This window comes from Eublepharis macularius, chromosome 17, assembly GCF_028583425.1.
Source record: "Eublepharis macularius isolate TG4126 chromosome 17, MPM_Emac_v1.0, whole genome shotgun sequence".
In the NCBI taxonomy this organism is placed as follows: domain Eukaryota; kingdom Metazoa; phylum Chordata; class Lepidosauria; order Squamata; family Eublepharidae; genus Eublepharis; species Eublepharis macularius.
Genome location: NC_072806.1, coordinates 33,222,488 through 33,236,656, shown reverse-complemented (window position 1 = coordinate 33,236,656; position 14,169 = coordinate 33,222,488). Strand labels below are relative to the sequence as shown.

The following is a 14,169-nucleotide window of genomic DNA, read 5'->3' as shown; positions in this document are numbered from 1 at the left end:
AAAAGTTCCATTTTATACGCATTATTTATTACAGCAGCCATTGTGAATGGGGTTTGGTTGTGCTGGGGGCTAGACAGAGACTGCAGGGATTTTGGATACTCTCCAGCTAAATTCTAGACATAAGTGAACGCAGCAATCAATATTAGAGAAAAGGAGAGGAGAATCTCAAAGCTATCTAATAGGAAGGTGGTTACATAAGCTAGCACTTGTGCACAACCTGACAGTCCTAGATCTTTTAAAACCCTCTTTTTCAACAACAACAACAAAATTATTTTAGCAAATTAACTATGGTGGCTTCATCATCTGCTTGCTTAGCCTCTGCTCCTAGAGAAAGGAGGCTTGAGCTCACTTAATCTCATCCTTCCTTTAAAAAAAAAATGCTGCACAATATCATAAATCACTGTATGAAACCCCAGAGATATTGCAGACAGAGCATTTCCAATGGCTCGATCACATAGCCTAGCTACTTTATACTCATGTGGTAAAAATTAAGCACAAGTTAAAATGATTCAGGCTATGCCATTAAAATCTCTCTCTCCAAATCTGGAGTGTGTGTTCTGCAACCCAGTTGCTGGAGCTGGGCTCGAGCCTGAAGAACCCCAAGAACCATGAGCACCTTAAAGACCAACAAGATTCCCAGGGTATATGCTTTCCAGAGTCAAAGCTCTGGTATCTGATGAAGGGAGCTTTGACTCACCAAAGCTTATACCCTGGAAATCTTGAAGAGTCCAGTAGTGCTTTTAAGACTAACCAACTTTATCGTGGCATAAGCTTTCAAGAACCACAGCTCTCTTTGTCAGATGCACCATTAGAAGAGAGCTGTGGTTCTCAAAAGCTTATGCTACAATAAAGTTGGCTAGTCTTAAAGGTGCTTCTGGACTCTTTACTATTTTACGACTACAGCCTAGCACGGCTAACTCCTCTGGATCTATGACCCTGGAAATCTTGTTAGTCTTTAAGGTGCCAATGGACTTGAATCTTGCTCTTCTACTAATTCTAGTCCTGCCCTCTGGATCAAACAGGGAACAAATCTGCTCCATCCTCTTTACCTAACATTTCAGTGCCTCAGGCCACGCAGTGCTTGGTTCAATTCCTAGAGCCCTTTACTTATTCAGTCCCCCTCAATACATCCTGGTACTCCAATCTATTTGCAACAGTTTGCCTGCCTCAGGTTTGCAAAAGTAGTCCACAAAAGATACTACTGATCAAAAGGTACTGAACAAAAAAGTTACTATTCTACCTGCCCACATATACCTGAGTTAAATAGTTAGTGGTGCTTCTAATTGGCTGAAAGAGAAAGAGGGGGAAAATACCAGCTGTTCCAGGTTTCAAAAGCTTTTGAGCTACAGGTAGTTCTTTCCACAAGCAACAACATGAGTGACTTTTTACTGAACTGGTTCATGACTATCTGAGTGCAGGACTAGATGCAGCAAATTGTATCACAAGGACAACTGAGAAAAGTATTTTAATTATATCGTTTGTGGGGGGGGGGCAGGTGAGGAAATGCCTCAAACAAATGCATTTTGGCATGCAGGACTAGGTGTGTGTACAAAAAAAAAAAAATTGGGAAATCCGGATTAGATATTCCGGGGACCCAAAAAATTCAGAATCCTGGGAATACTATACCAATTCTCTAATTTGGTCCAGCTATATTAGAGAAATTCAGTTTAATTGTCCATTATTCCCTATGGGTAGGTAGGTAGAGTGTATTGTTTATGGCCAAAGACCATTACAATCCAGACACATAAAATGGTCTAACATATATAAGAGAATCATATATACAAATCAACAATTAAACATATGTACAAATATCAACAGATTAAAATGAACTAACAGATTAAAATGATTACTGGAGATGGCTCTAGCTTGAATTTTCTTGGCTGCTAAAGCAAAAAAGAAACACCCCATAAGAAACAAATGGAATTTCCAGGGAACCTACTCCTGATGGTCCTCTAAAAAACCCCTCAAGTTTCATGATGGTTGGACCTCAGGGGCCAATTCTATGGCCCCCCCAAAAAGGTGCCCCAGCCACTCCAGTGATTCCTATGGAAAAATTCAAAGCAGACTCCCACTGCAGAAACACACTGGGCCGAGGCTGCCATGGCCAAGGCCCACTCCCAAATGCAAACTGAACTCATCCCAGAGAAGGCCCAACAGATCCAAACTGAAACACAAGAATGGAATCCCCTCAGAACCAAAGTGAAGCAAGGAAACCCACAACACATCAGAGAATCACACCCATTCCATCCAAACCAAATTGAAGCAAAGGACACTGTTGCAACTTAGTTCAACAGAACCAATGTCATTCACAGCAGCCGGGTACTGGGTTCAGTCAGTGGGGAAACACCACAGAACAGAAACAAGCGGTGCTCAGCCACAAATACAAGACATTCCCTTGCTTCAGTTTGCTTCTGTAGGGCTCCCCTCTCTGCAAAAAGGCAGGAACTGCTGTTTCGTTGCAGTGAAACCACAAAGGAACAGCCAAGTCTTGTTTACCAAAGTTTACCGAATTTTACCAAATTATTTCAGTGACCTGAGTTCAGAATACTGAATCTGATTCAGTATTCTCTAATGTGATCCGGAAAAAACAAATTTGACTGAATCGGCAAAAATTCATCTTTTTTTCCAAATTCCAACCCCAAACTGGACATTAATTTTAGAAATCAAATTTAATTCGCTTTCTTCCAAAAGAAAGCAGGGATTACGTAGCACAGCAAAATTACTATGATGCTTGCCAGAAGATGAGTTCTCTTCCACCCTTTCAGCAATGGCTTTAAAATCAGGAAGCTCAGCACAAATCATCTGAGCTGAAGAACAAATTCCAGGTGACTCAGTATATTGTTTTTGACCTCTCAGTAGTCTTTGATACCATGGTCCATAAGGGGCTGCTGAATCACCTGTGGGCCCTGGCAGGAACAGGCAGAAGGTGCTCTTCAGTGCTGCCATTCCTTTCTCCTCTTTCAGAGGGCGGCACCATGCCATTGCTTCGATGCCCAACAGGATTCTCTCATGTAGGTTAAAGCAGGTTTTTATTCTGCTACTTTTTCTCCTTTTTGTCCTATACCTGTCTAAATTGATTTTTTTTTAAAAAAAATGCCTGGGGAAAAACAAAATGTGGCATGCCTTAAAAGCAGAGGAAGAAAGTGCTTGCATGGCAATATGAACATTTGTATCAATGTGGGAAAATCAGCAGCTACTGGGATCTTCCCAAGTGGAAGTCACAAACCAACCGTGGGGTTATGTCAAAGGAAAAACAAAACAGCTGCAACCCATGCTCTTGTACCCAGCAGCAAAACCCACAAAAGTTCATGCACTTTCCATAAAATCATTTCCATAAAAGGGACAACTGGTTGTTCTGAACTAAGTGTTTGCTGAGTGGTCATCTACGCAGTCAACACTGGCCACTCTCCTTCCCTGCTGCTTGTATCTCTCATGCTTCATTGGCTTTTACAATTTACACGCTGCGGCAAAGAAGGAATGAACAGGAAGGACCTTGCCCCATCCCTGGGGCACAAGCAGTTGGCGTGAAGAACAACAATGGGAAAAAAACCTCTTCCTTTCAGGGACAGGGGCAAGAGGACCACCAGTTCTCTGGGGGACCGACACAGAAACCATAAGGAAGAGTAAGTGCTAATGTTTTTGTTATGCTAAATCAGTAATTCCCAAACCATATGTCACAATCAATCAATCAATTAAATTATGGTAAATCAATTAAGTTATGGCAAAATATGGTAAACCAATTAGATTATGGTAAATGAATCAGTTAAATAATTAAAAGGCTTCTGTGAGCATTCTCCAACTGAAGAGGCTACCCACTGTGTCTCTGCATGATTAACTGTTACAGCCTGGCCTTTTTCCAATCTGTCTCCACTAGAGGACAGGAAGGCAGGTAGGTAAGAAGTTTATTGTATACCATAGTTAAGAAAGATTCCTTATCCAGACTGCCTTTGTGGTTGTTATCAGGGGAAAATCAGTGGCACAGAGTGGTAAGCTGCAGTACTGCAGCCCAAGCTCTGCTCACAACCTGAGTTTGATCCTGGCGGAAGCCGGGTTCAGGTAGCCAGCTCAAGGTTGACTCAGCCTTCCATCCTTCCGAGGTCGGTAAAATGAGTACCGTTTCCTGGGGGTAAAGTGTAGATGACTGGGGAAGGCAATGGCAAACCACTCCATAACAAAAAGTCTGCCAAGAAAATGTCGTGATGCAACGTCCCCCAATGGGTGCTTGCACAGGGGACTACCTTTACCTTTACCTTAAAACATATTTTGCTGAAGTGTCCTCTTTTTATTACCCTGAGATATAGGTTTTTAGTATCTAGATAATTGTTCATCCTTGTCTCATCATAATCTAGTTTTACTCCTTTTATCTCCAAATTGTACCCTTGCTGCTGCAAGATTCTTTCACTGGTTGTCTAGAAGATGCTTCTTAACAGATGGGTTTTGACTGCTCAAGACTTTCAGTCAAAGAGCTTTAATCAGACTAAAGGAAAGGAAAAGAAAGGAAAGGTATATGGCCATAGGTCTTTACAAATTAAAATATATTTACAGCCCTCAAATTTTAAAATTTCAAGGATTACAACCATCTCTAAAATTTCTCATTCAGACACAAAAATTACATGTCATTTCATCTGACTACATGAGTGAAGAATGCCTCCAGTTCTTGAGGGGGGGGGAGCATAGCTCAGCTATCAGAGGAATATTATTTGTGCTGGTTCACATGGGAACTAATGACACAGCCACGAATACCATTGCAAGAATTAAAGAGGACTATGATGCTCTTGGAAGGCAGTTGAAGACAATGGGGGCACAGGTGGTATTCTCTTCTATCCTTCCTGTCAAAGCAAGAGGAATGCAAAGGGAGCAGACCATACTCAAGGTGAATCGTTGGCTGAGGTGGTGGTGCCAGCAGGGGTTCTGGGACCATGGGATAAGTTTCTTTAGAGAAGGCCTTCTAGCACATGATAGGCTTCACCTCTCAAGGTCAGGGAAGAAGATGTTTGGAAAGAACCTGGAGAGCTTCATCAGGAGATCTTTAAACTGCCACAAGGGGAAGGGGACAATCAACAAGGGGATTTCAATGAAGAAGTGATAACAGCGGGGGTCCACCTGAGTAGGACAGATCAAACAAAGGCACAAGGCTACAAGCGCCTATATAACCAATGCCTGAATTATGGGTAATAAGAAGGATGAGCTTGAGCTTCTCTTGCAAACAGAGGGCTACGATATAGTAGGACCTACTGAGACTTGGTGGGATGATTCCCATGACTGGAATGTGGTAGTGGATGGGTACAAGTTGTTCAAGAAAAACCGGAAGGGTAGAAGAGGAGGCGGGGTGGCATTGTATGTGAGGAGAGGGCTTGATTGTTAGCAAGTTCTGGAGAATGTGGTTGACAGCCCAGTGGAAAGTGTATGGGTGGAAATAAGGGGAGGAAGGACAAAGGGTATTGTTGGAGTCTGCTACAGACCATCTGACCAGGGAGAGGAAATGGATGCTGCCCTCCTTGAACAGATTGATAGAGTATCCAGACATCAGAACCTTATAATTATGGGTGACTTCAACTTCCCCGATGTGTGCTGGGAGACAAGCTCACCAAAGCAACAAGAATCAAGCAACTTCTTGACCTGCCTGGCTGATAACTTTCTTTTTCAAATGGTGGAGGAAGCTACAAGGGGCTCAGCCATACTAAATATTAACCAGCAGGGAAGAATTGGTAGATGGGGTGAAGGTGGTGGGGACCTTAGGGAGAAGTGACCATGTCCTCCTTGAATTCCAGTTGCTGGGGGGGGGGGCAAGGAAGTTCGAAGCCAGACTCATAGGTTAGATTTTCGTAGGCCGACTTCAATGAACTCAGAGGCTTGATGAGAGTCATTCTGTGGGGGAGTGTGCTGGAAGGGAAAGGAGCGGGTGAAGGGTGGGCTCTTCTCAAACATGAGTTTTTGCAAGCTGAAGCCCTCAATATTCCAGCAAGACGGAAACATGGTAAGGGCTCCAAGAAACCAATGTGGATGAACAGCGCTCCAGAATAAGCTAAGAGAGAAAAAGGAAATGTTCAGGAAATGGAGAGAAGGACAGACCTCTAAAGAGGAATATATGAGGGTTACTAGGTACTGCAGATCAGCCATCAGAGAAGCCATAGCTCAGTATGAGCTGGGTCTGGCCGGAGGGGCTCGCTACTACAAGAAAAACTTCTTATAGATATGTGAGAAGCAAATGCAAAATAAAAAAGGCAATTGGACCGCTGTTTGGAGTGGAAGGAGAAACTCTGATGGAGGACAGAGAAAAAGCAGACAGGCTTAATGACTTTTTTGCCTCTGTTTTCTCCCTGAAAAACTTAAGCCCATCTAGAGATGGTAGCAGACACGACAGGACACCTGGAGGGCTAGCTGACATTGACAGAGAGGTTGTGGAGAGGCACCTGGCTGCACTGGATGAATACAAATCCCCCGGGCTGGATGGTGTGCACCCAAGAGTGCTCAAAGAACTTTCTAGAGAACTTGCAGAGCCTCTGTCCATCATCTTCAAGGCCTCCTGGAGGACTGGGATGTGCCACAAGTTTGGAGAAGAGCGAATGTTATCCCAATCTTTAAGAAAGGGAAGAAGGATGACCCAGGAAACTACAGGCCGGTCAGTCTGACTTCTATTGCTGGGAAGATATTAGAGCAGATTTTAAAGGGATTTGTAAGCATCTGAAGGACCACTCAGTGATCCGGGGAAGTCAACATGGTTTTGTCCCCAACAGATTTTGTCAGACCAACCTGGTTTCCTTCTTTGATCGAGTGACGAGCTTACTGGATTGTGGGAACTCTATCGATGTGATTTATCTGGATTTCAGTAAAGCTTTTGATAAGGATCCCCATGACATTCTAATGGGTAAACTGGAAAACTGCGGACTGGACTATAGGACAGTTCAGTGGACAGGGAACTGGTTAGAGGACCGCACCCAAAGAGTGGTGGTCAATGGCGTTTCATCAGATTGGAGGGAGGTGTCCAGTGGGGTGCCACAGGGCTCAGTTTTGGGTCCGGTACTTTTCCATATTTTTATCAATGATCTGGATGAAGGGGTAAACGGGCTACTCATTAAATTTGCTGATGATACCAAATTGGGAGGAGTGGAAACACCCAAGAAGATAAAGTTAAAATTCAACAAGACATGAATACTCTGGAGAAGTGGACAGTTGTGAACAGGATGCCATTCAACATAGATAAGTGCACAGTATTACATCTGGGCCACAAAAATGGGAAGCACAAATATAGGATGGGGGATACACTTGTGGGTAGTAGTGTATGTGAGAAAGATTTTGGAGTAAGAGTGGACTGTAAACTAAATATGAGCAGTTAGTGTGAGGCGGTGGCAAAAAAGGCAAACTCAGTCTTGGCTTATATCAAAAGGGCCATAGCGTCAAAATCGCAGGAGGTCATAGCCCCTCTCTATACTGCCTTGGTCAGGCCGCACCTGGAGTATTGTGTGCAGTTCTGGAGGCCTCACTTCAAAAAGGATGTGGACAAAATTGAGAGGGTGCAGAAGAGAGCGATGAGAATGATCAGGGGTCTGGAGACTGAGCCCTACGAGGAAAGGCTGAGGGCCTTGGGAATGTTTAGTTTGGAGAAGAGGAAATTGAAGGGGGACATGATTGCGCTCTTTAAATATTTGACAGGCTGTCATTTGGAGGAGGGCAAGGAGCTGTTCCAGTTGGCAGCAGAGGATAGGACTCGAAGCAACGGGCTTAAATTACATGCAGAAAGGTACCCGCTGGATATTAGGAAAAACTTTTTCCTGGTCAGAGTAGTTCAAAAGTGGAATCAGCTACCTAGGAAGGTGGTGAGCTCCCCTTCACTGGAAGTTTTCAAGATAAGGCTGGATGAATATTTGTCAGGGATGCTTTAGGCTCATCCTGCATTGGGCAGGGGGTTGGACTAGAAGGTCTGTAAGGCCCCTTCCAACTCTGTGATTCTGTAATTCTGTGATTTTATTATTGGGAAAGGAAGAAATGGTATAAACACCAATCTCAACCCACAACAGATGCCCAATATTTAAGTTATTTACACCCTTCTGCTTGGCACTAGTACCAAGAAGGCAGCTTCCAATAGTAAATTATAATTACATTTTAATGGTGCATTGCTGAAGACTGTATGTTGCAATTCCAGTCAACTCCTCCAGTCAACAGGCTCCAAAGCACAGAGGGTGGACTTCTCTGAGGGCTTCTAGTTCTTACTTTTATAAACAAGCCCATTCTGACTGTAAGAGAGAAGCATGCATCCAATTTTAATTTGTAGAAAAGGGTACCACAAAAAAGCTGCAATTTATGAAAGCCACTGTGATAAAATCATTGTGCCATCTAATGCGTGCCAGTCCTTAGCAAGCTCAATGTTAAGAAGGGACATCCTCCAGTTAGAAAAACTTTCCATCGCTTCTCATTCCACAGCTTATGAGATGGTTTACATCGAGTAACCAATAAAATGACATAAAAATACAATTTAAAATACACTAAAAATATAAAAGTAGCAACATTTTTAAAAAGTTTTAAGCAAGCAAACAAATAACATTAATATTACCCAGCATACATCCCTAATAATCAAACAGATAAAACTGAGAAAGGAGAAAATAAACACCCAAACATATCAAAAGACTGGGTTAAAGTGCCAATTTTCACCTGGCACCTAAAACTGCATTAGCACCAGGCAAACAGCCTTGACAACAAAGTTCCAAAGTCAAGGTGCCATCACTGAAAAAGCCTTGTGGTGTCCTGCCCACTTCTGAAACAAAAGGTAGGCCTTCTACTGACGAGCTTGACTAACCAGCAGGTGTATATGAGAGTAAGCAATTTAATACAAAGCACAGCTTTTACAAGAATTGTTTCAAAAGTTTAAACATACAGAACTCTCCAACACAACATTAAAAGACGGGCATGGGCCATGGGCTGATTGAGCATGTTCAAGCAAAGGGAAGCGAGGAGGAAGTGTGTGTGTGTGTGGGGGGGTTCCCTTGCACAAACTTTCCGTCAGAATTCTGTGACCTTCTACATGAAGAGCCACCTAAAATAAAGGTCCCTCTTCCTGATGGTTCATCAGGATAAACATGGAACAGGGAAGAAACAAGCCACTAGTCTAAGGCAGTATTGTAGGAATGGGCTTTCAGAAAAAAACAGACACTCATCACTCAACTAGGACAGAAAACCGAACACTCTAAAGTACTTTGCAAATATTTAGTATTATAATTCAGAAGCAAACATTCAAAACAGAATGAGTGCCTCAACTTCCAGAGGAATAAAATGAAGCCTGAGCACAAAGAAATGTATTATTCTCTCTGGTGTATGTGTGTGTGTGGCCAGTTTTAATGTGGGATGTGCATTCCGCAGACGTTTTCTAACAGTTCCATACTCAGCAGTCTAATGTGGTCACCTAATGGTTATTTTCAGTAACTGCAAGCACTCTTTTTAACTACTGCTTTTTGCAGAGAATAAAAAACCAGGAGGCGTGAAAGCAAGCCTTCAAGTCAATAGAGAACAACTTATTTGACTCTAAAGAAATAAAGGCTACAGAGATAATCTCTGAAAAACCAGTCGGTGTTCCCTTGAGGGCCGGAAGGGCAGAGCTGGCAATAAATAAATGTCAATCGCCCTCCTAAATATCTTGGAGAAAAAGTCTAAAGAACCTCAGTTGGCCTTTACCTTGTAAGATGGCAGAAAGCACAGCACCCCTTGCCCAACCGTCTGGCAGATGGAAAGCAGGAGAACCCCCGCTTCGTCCTGGAATTCAAACGTTTCTGCCTGCTGGAAAGTAGCACACAGTGACCTGCCTTTGGGGCCTGCTCCAACAGTACCGACCCACACCTGTAAGAGAAACATAACATACGTGACCGTCAAAAAGTCCAAAATGAAAATAACAGGAAAGAAGAGAAGTAGAGCAGCGTGGGTAGATTTAAGAGTTTAAGGAAAATTTTCGTTGTTGGGAATGTTTGTTTTGAAATCTGACGGAGAAATAGACCAAGGTATTTACAATATACAGCAGCCAGTCAGGCACACACTGGCTTACCTGGGGCAAGTAACAATTTCTTTCGGGCGAGTAGGTTGTCAGACTCGTTGCTCAAACTGCCCTTTGACATACAGGTGCTTGGAGGAGAGCAGACAGGTAAATGTTTTCCTCTTTTATTTGTCAGCAATGCTGAAGCACAGATCCATTTAACTGCTGGTAGGATATTACTGATGAATATCACAAAGAGCAAATTGCACCAAAGCAATGGGTTTTAATAAGCTCTTCTTTAAAAAAAAATGTTAAATTTCTTTTTTTTTTCATATCACAGCAAAAGAGTTTCCCTGCATTTTAATCAACCCCTCAGAGAATCAAAGCTTTTCCAAATGGCTCTGCAACATCCATGTCCACCCAGATAAATCAACACAAGATGATCATTTGTTCAGATCTAACCAGAGCCAGAATTTCTCTAGGCCAGGTACAAAGACATCACAAACCTTCCTTTTCCTTCCATCAATCCTTCCTCTACATGGAAGTCAGGAGCCACAAAAGGAATGTGGAGAAATGATAGAAACAGACCACACAACAGGCTTGCAGGCAGGGGTGTGTGTGTGTGATCTCACTGGATCCCAGTAAAGTATACCCTGCTTTGCTCCTGCTCTACTTGCGGCTTGGGTGTAAATGCAAACAAGGTTTTGCTTTTTTGTGTAGATCGTTTCACATGAGTAGCCGTGTTAGCAGAAAAGCAAGATTTGGAAATCTAGTTGGTCTTTAAGGTACTACTGGACCCGAATCTTGCTTTTTTGTGTGCGGCTGTGCAAAACTGGGTTTAAATTGCTCCTGGAAATACGAAGCTTCTTTCTGCACCTCAACAACCTCTTCTCTCAGGAAACCAGTCCCATGTGACTCATCTACAAGCAATCCCAATTCCTGATTAACCCCTTCCTAGTTCGAGCACAGTGTTTTCTGATACCAGAGCTCATAGCAGTTGGGTCCCAAGATTCACAGTTAAAATATCTCCCCTTGAAGCGGTGCTACTTTATTTGCAAGGAGCGTTTTACGTGGAGGAGCATTCAAAAGTACTATCCCCCATCTCTACCATCTCATTCTACTGCAAGAGTAGATCTGGCCACACTCTGTTTAGAGGCTGCATTACAGATGTGTCCCTGGGCTATGGCGTACTTGGTATAAGGGCAAATCCAGCTCTGAATATACCTGAGAGTCCCGAATAACATGGCTCGCTTCAAGCTGAATGGAAAATTTCACACCAAGTTCTGAAGAAAATGAGTCCATTGGCGAAAGTGTTCCAGAGGTTAAAACAATCGATCTGACGTTGTCACTCACATCTGAGAATGCCTGAAAAAAAGAAGTATTAAAATATACACGTCCTGTCTTTCTCCAGGGTTTCAAAGTGGCTAACATCATACCAAAAATACATTAAAACCAGAACCCTGTCCAACTTGGACAGAGAATATAAAATTTTTCAACCTCAACAATACCCGTACAAACTCCCAAATATACACACATCAATGTAATGCCTTTTGAAATAAGGAGGCTTTACTTGTCCTTCTAAAAGCAGGCAGTGATGGTGCCCTCTGGACTTCTTCTGGCAACGTGTTGCACAAGGTTGGTTCAAAGAACAACATGGCCGTGGACTGAACCAAAAACAGCCATACAGATCAGTGAGAAGGCACTGGCACATTCGTTCCACAGGTTCATTGAGAAAGCACTGAGAACATCAACATGCTTTGTTTTTTTATGGCTATTATGTGCACAAAGATAATACTAAGCTGAAAACTACAACTCCCTCCTCAAAGCAAATCCAGAAACTGATATTTTAGCAGTATGGCAGTATGCTAAATTCTCAAAAATTTTCACACATGGTGAGGGAAAAATCATATTCTTCAGAGTATCTCACAGTCTTCCTTCTCTGTTCCCAAATGTTGCTATTCTGAAGTATTTATAGTATGGTCGTCAACTTTTTTTTTTGCACCCAGAAAGAATGAACAACAAGGAATAATTAAGGTGCACCCAGGCCATTTAACAATTGCAAGGCAAGCAGAAATTTAACAGAGGAAGCTCTTCCCTTCCCTTCACCTCTGTGCTGCAAAAAGCAAAACTTCTGCTTGCTGTGCAGCTAACAGAAACTCTTCCAGACAATGCTTGCTTGATATCCACATGGTTTACCCCATGTGGCAAATACCAGCTGGAGCAGAGCAAGTGTAATTTAGGTCAAGAAAGCAGCACAAGGAAAAGCCTTCCCCCATACCAGCTTCAAAGGTTTTTTTTTTAAACCTACACAATTTCCATGTCACATTTAACATGACCCCAATATAAGGGTTGGCATGCTAGTCGAGCAACTAATCAATTATGTCAACTGTCCACCTATTAGATTGTGGTCAAATATTCCATACAGTCAGGGCTTTTTTCTGGGAAAAGAGGTGGTGGAACTCAGTGGGTTGCCCTCGGAGAAAACGGTCACATGGCTGGTGGCCCCGCCCCCTGATCTCCAGACAGAAGGGAGTTGAGATTGCCCTCCGCACTGCCAAGCGGCACAGAGGGCAATCTCAACTCCCCTCTGTCTGGAGATCAGGGGGTGGGGCCACCAGCCATGTGACCATTTTCAAGAGGTTCCAGAACTCTGTTCCCCCGCTTTCCCCCTGATAAAAAGCCCTGCATACAAACAAGAATGCCAATATGCAGGATACCACCTCCTTTTCTAAACACACAGCCATGGTGTCATCTGTTAGCAAGTGGAGGTGTTGTCTATGGAAAACATATACTACTCCAACTGACCACTGCTATAACAAGCAAGAAAAAATAGCTTGTTGGATGTTTAGCAAAACCAATACTTTAACAGCTGTTACTTAAACATTACAAATTACAGTAATCTGCTACTTTTTATTTTAAGAAGTGAATTTAATGCTGGCAGCAGCCAAAGTGATAATAGTATCCTCGTGGAAAAAGGCCTCATTGCCTCCACTAACATTTTGGTACAATAAAATATGGGACTTCTTTATAAAGGAAAAGCTTGCTGACCATCTTCAATCTTTAGACAATCCTCAGTTTCAATCCACTTTTGCCAACCTGTGGCTTCCTTACCTCAATTACGTAATCGCTTCAGATCAAACGCAGTTATCTGATACCATGATTCATACAATATTGTCTACCCTTTGACTTGTATATGTTTGCCACAAACTGTTGTAACGCAAAGTTGGTATTTCTAGTTTGGAGCTGTGCCAGTTATCATTATTGTATAATGTAAATTGGTGTTGTCATACATTGTATTACAGTTATGAGTATTAGATTGTACTGTTTGGTTTTACTAAAAACGGAAAATAAAGTCTTTAAAAAAAAAGATGTTAATTTAATTGTTTCCCCTATAACCTTCCTTCCAACATTTCTCAGACGGAAACAGGGATGCTGCTTATAAGTGAAATCCTTATTCTTAAATCAAGGACATCTGCCCAAGCTCCCTCCATCCCACTGCTGCATGCTGTGGAATGTGTTACTCTGTCTCCTTCATACTGTTCAACTTTGCAAGGGTAATGGTTCTTTTGGTTACAGACAAGCTAGGAAAATATAAATTGAGAGCCAGTATTGTGTAGTGGTTAGAGTGTCAGACTAGGATCTGGGAGACCCAGGACTGATTCTCCACTCTACCATGGAAGCTTACTGGGTGATCTTTGTCCAGTCAGACTCTCTCAGCCTCACAACATGGCTATGTGCAACAACAAGGTGCATCCATTCCCCACTCAGGGACAACTTTCAAAGAGTCTGAGGAGAGAAGTAAACCATGACAGAAACTTGAGCTATTCAAGTTAACAAAATGCTAATAAGGCATCCTCAAAAGGCAAAAAATGGGGGCAAAATTGGGACACTGATTCATCAGAGGCAAGGATCAGAACATCAGGATTGTCCCAAGTAGAGATGGGCACAAACCAAAATACGAACCAAAATCAAGCACGAACCAGGTCAGTTCGTGGTTTGCGAACCATGGTTCATCAGATCCCATTTCTGATGAACCGCCACGAACTTTAGGCTGGTTCATTTGGTTCGTTTTTTGGTTCGTGACTGCAGACAGCCTGGTGCCAATCAATCAGTTTCCTAGGCAACAGGGGATGGGCTTCCTGCAGACCTTCTGCTGACCCAGAAGTGATGATTTTCTGACCCGGATGTGGCATTTTCGTGAACCAAATGAA

At 42.7% G+C, this 14,169-nt stretch overlaps 1 protein-coding gene across 1 annotated transcript in view; it reads right to left on the bottom strand.

Annotated features, from left to right (window-relative positions):
* The window catches only part of BRIP1 (BRCA1 interacting helicase 1), a 157,532-nt gene that overhangs the window by 83,129 nt on the left and 60,234 nt on the right, over window positions 1–14,169 (bottom strand). Inside the window, exons 12-13 of the mRNA XM_055001863.1 lie at window positions 11,183–11,323; window positions 9,667–9,828 (exon numbers count right to left, since the gene is read on the bottom strand). Coding sequence (XP_054857838.1) covers window positions 9,667–9,828; window positions 11,183–11,323 — 303 coding nt within the window. The remainder of the gene's footprint in view (window positions 1–9,666; window positions 9,829–11,182; window positions 11,324–14,169) is intronic.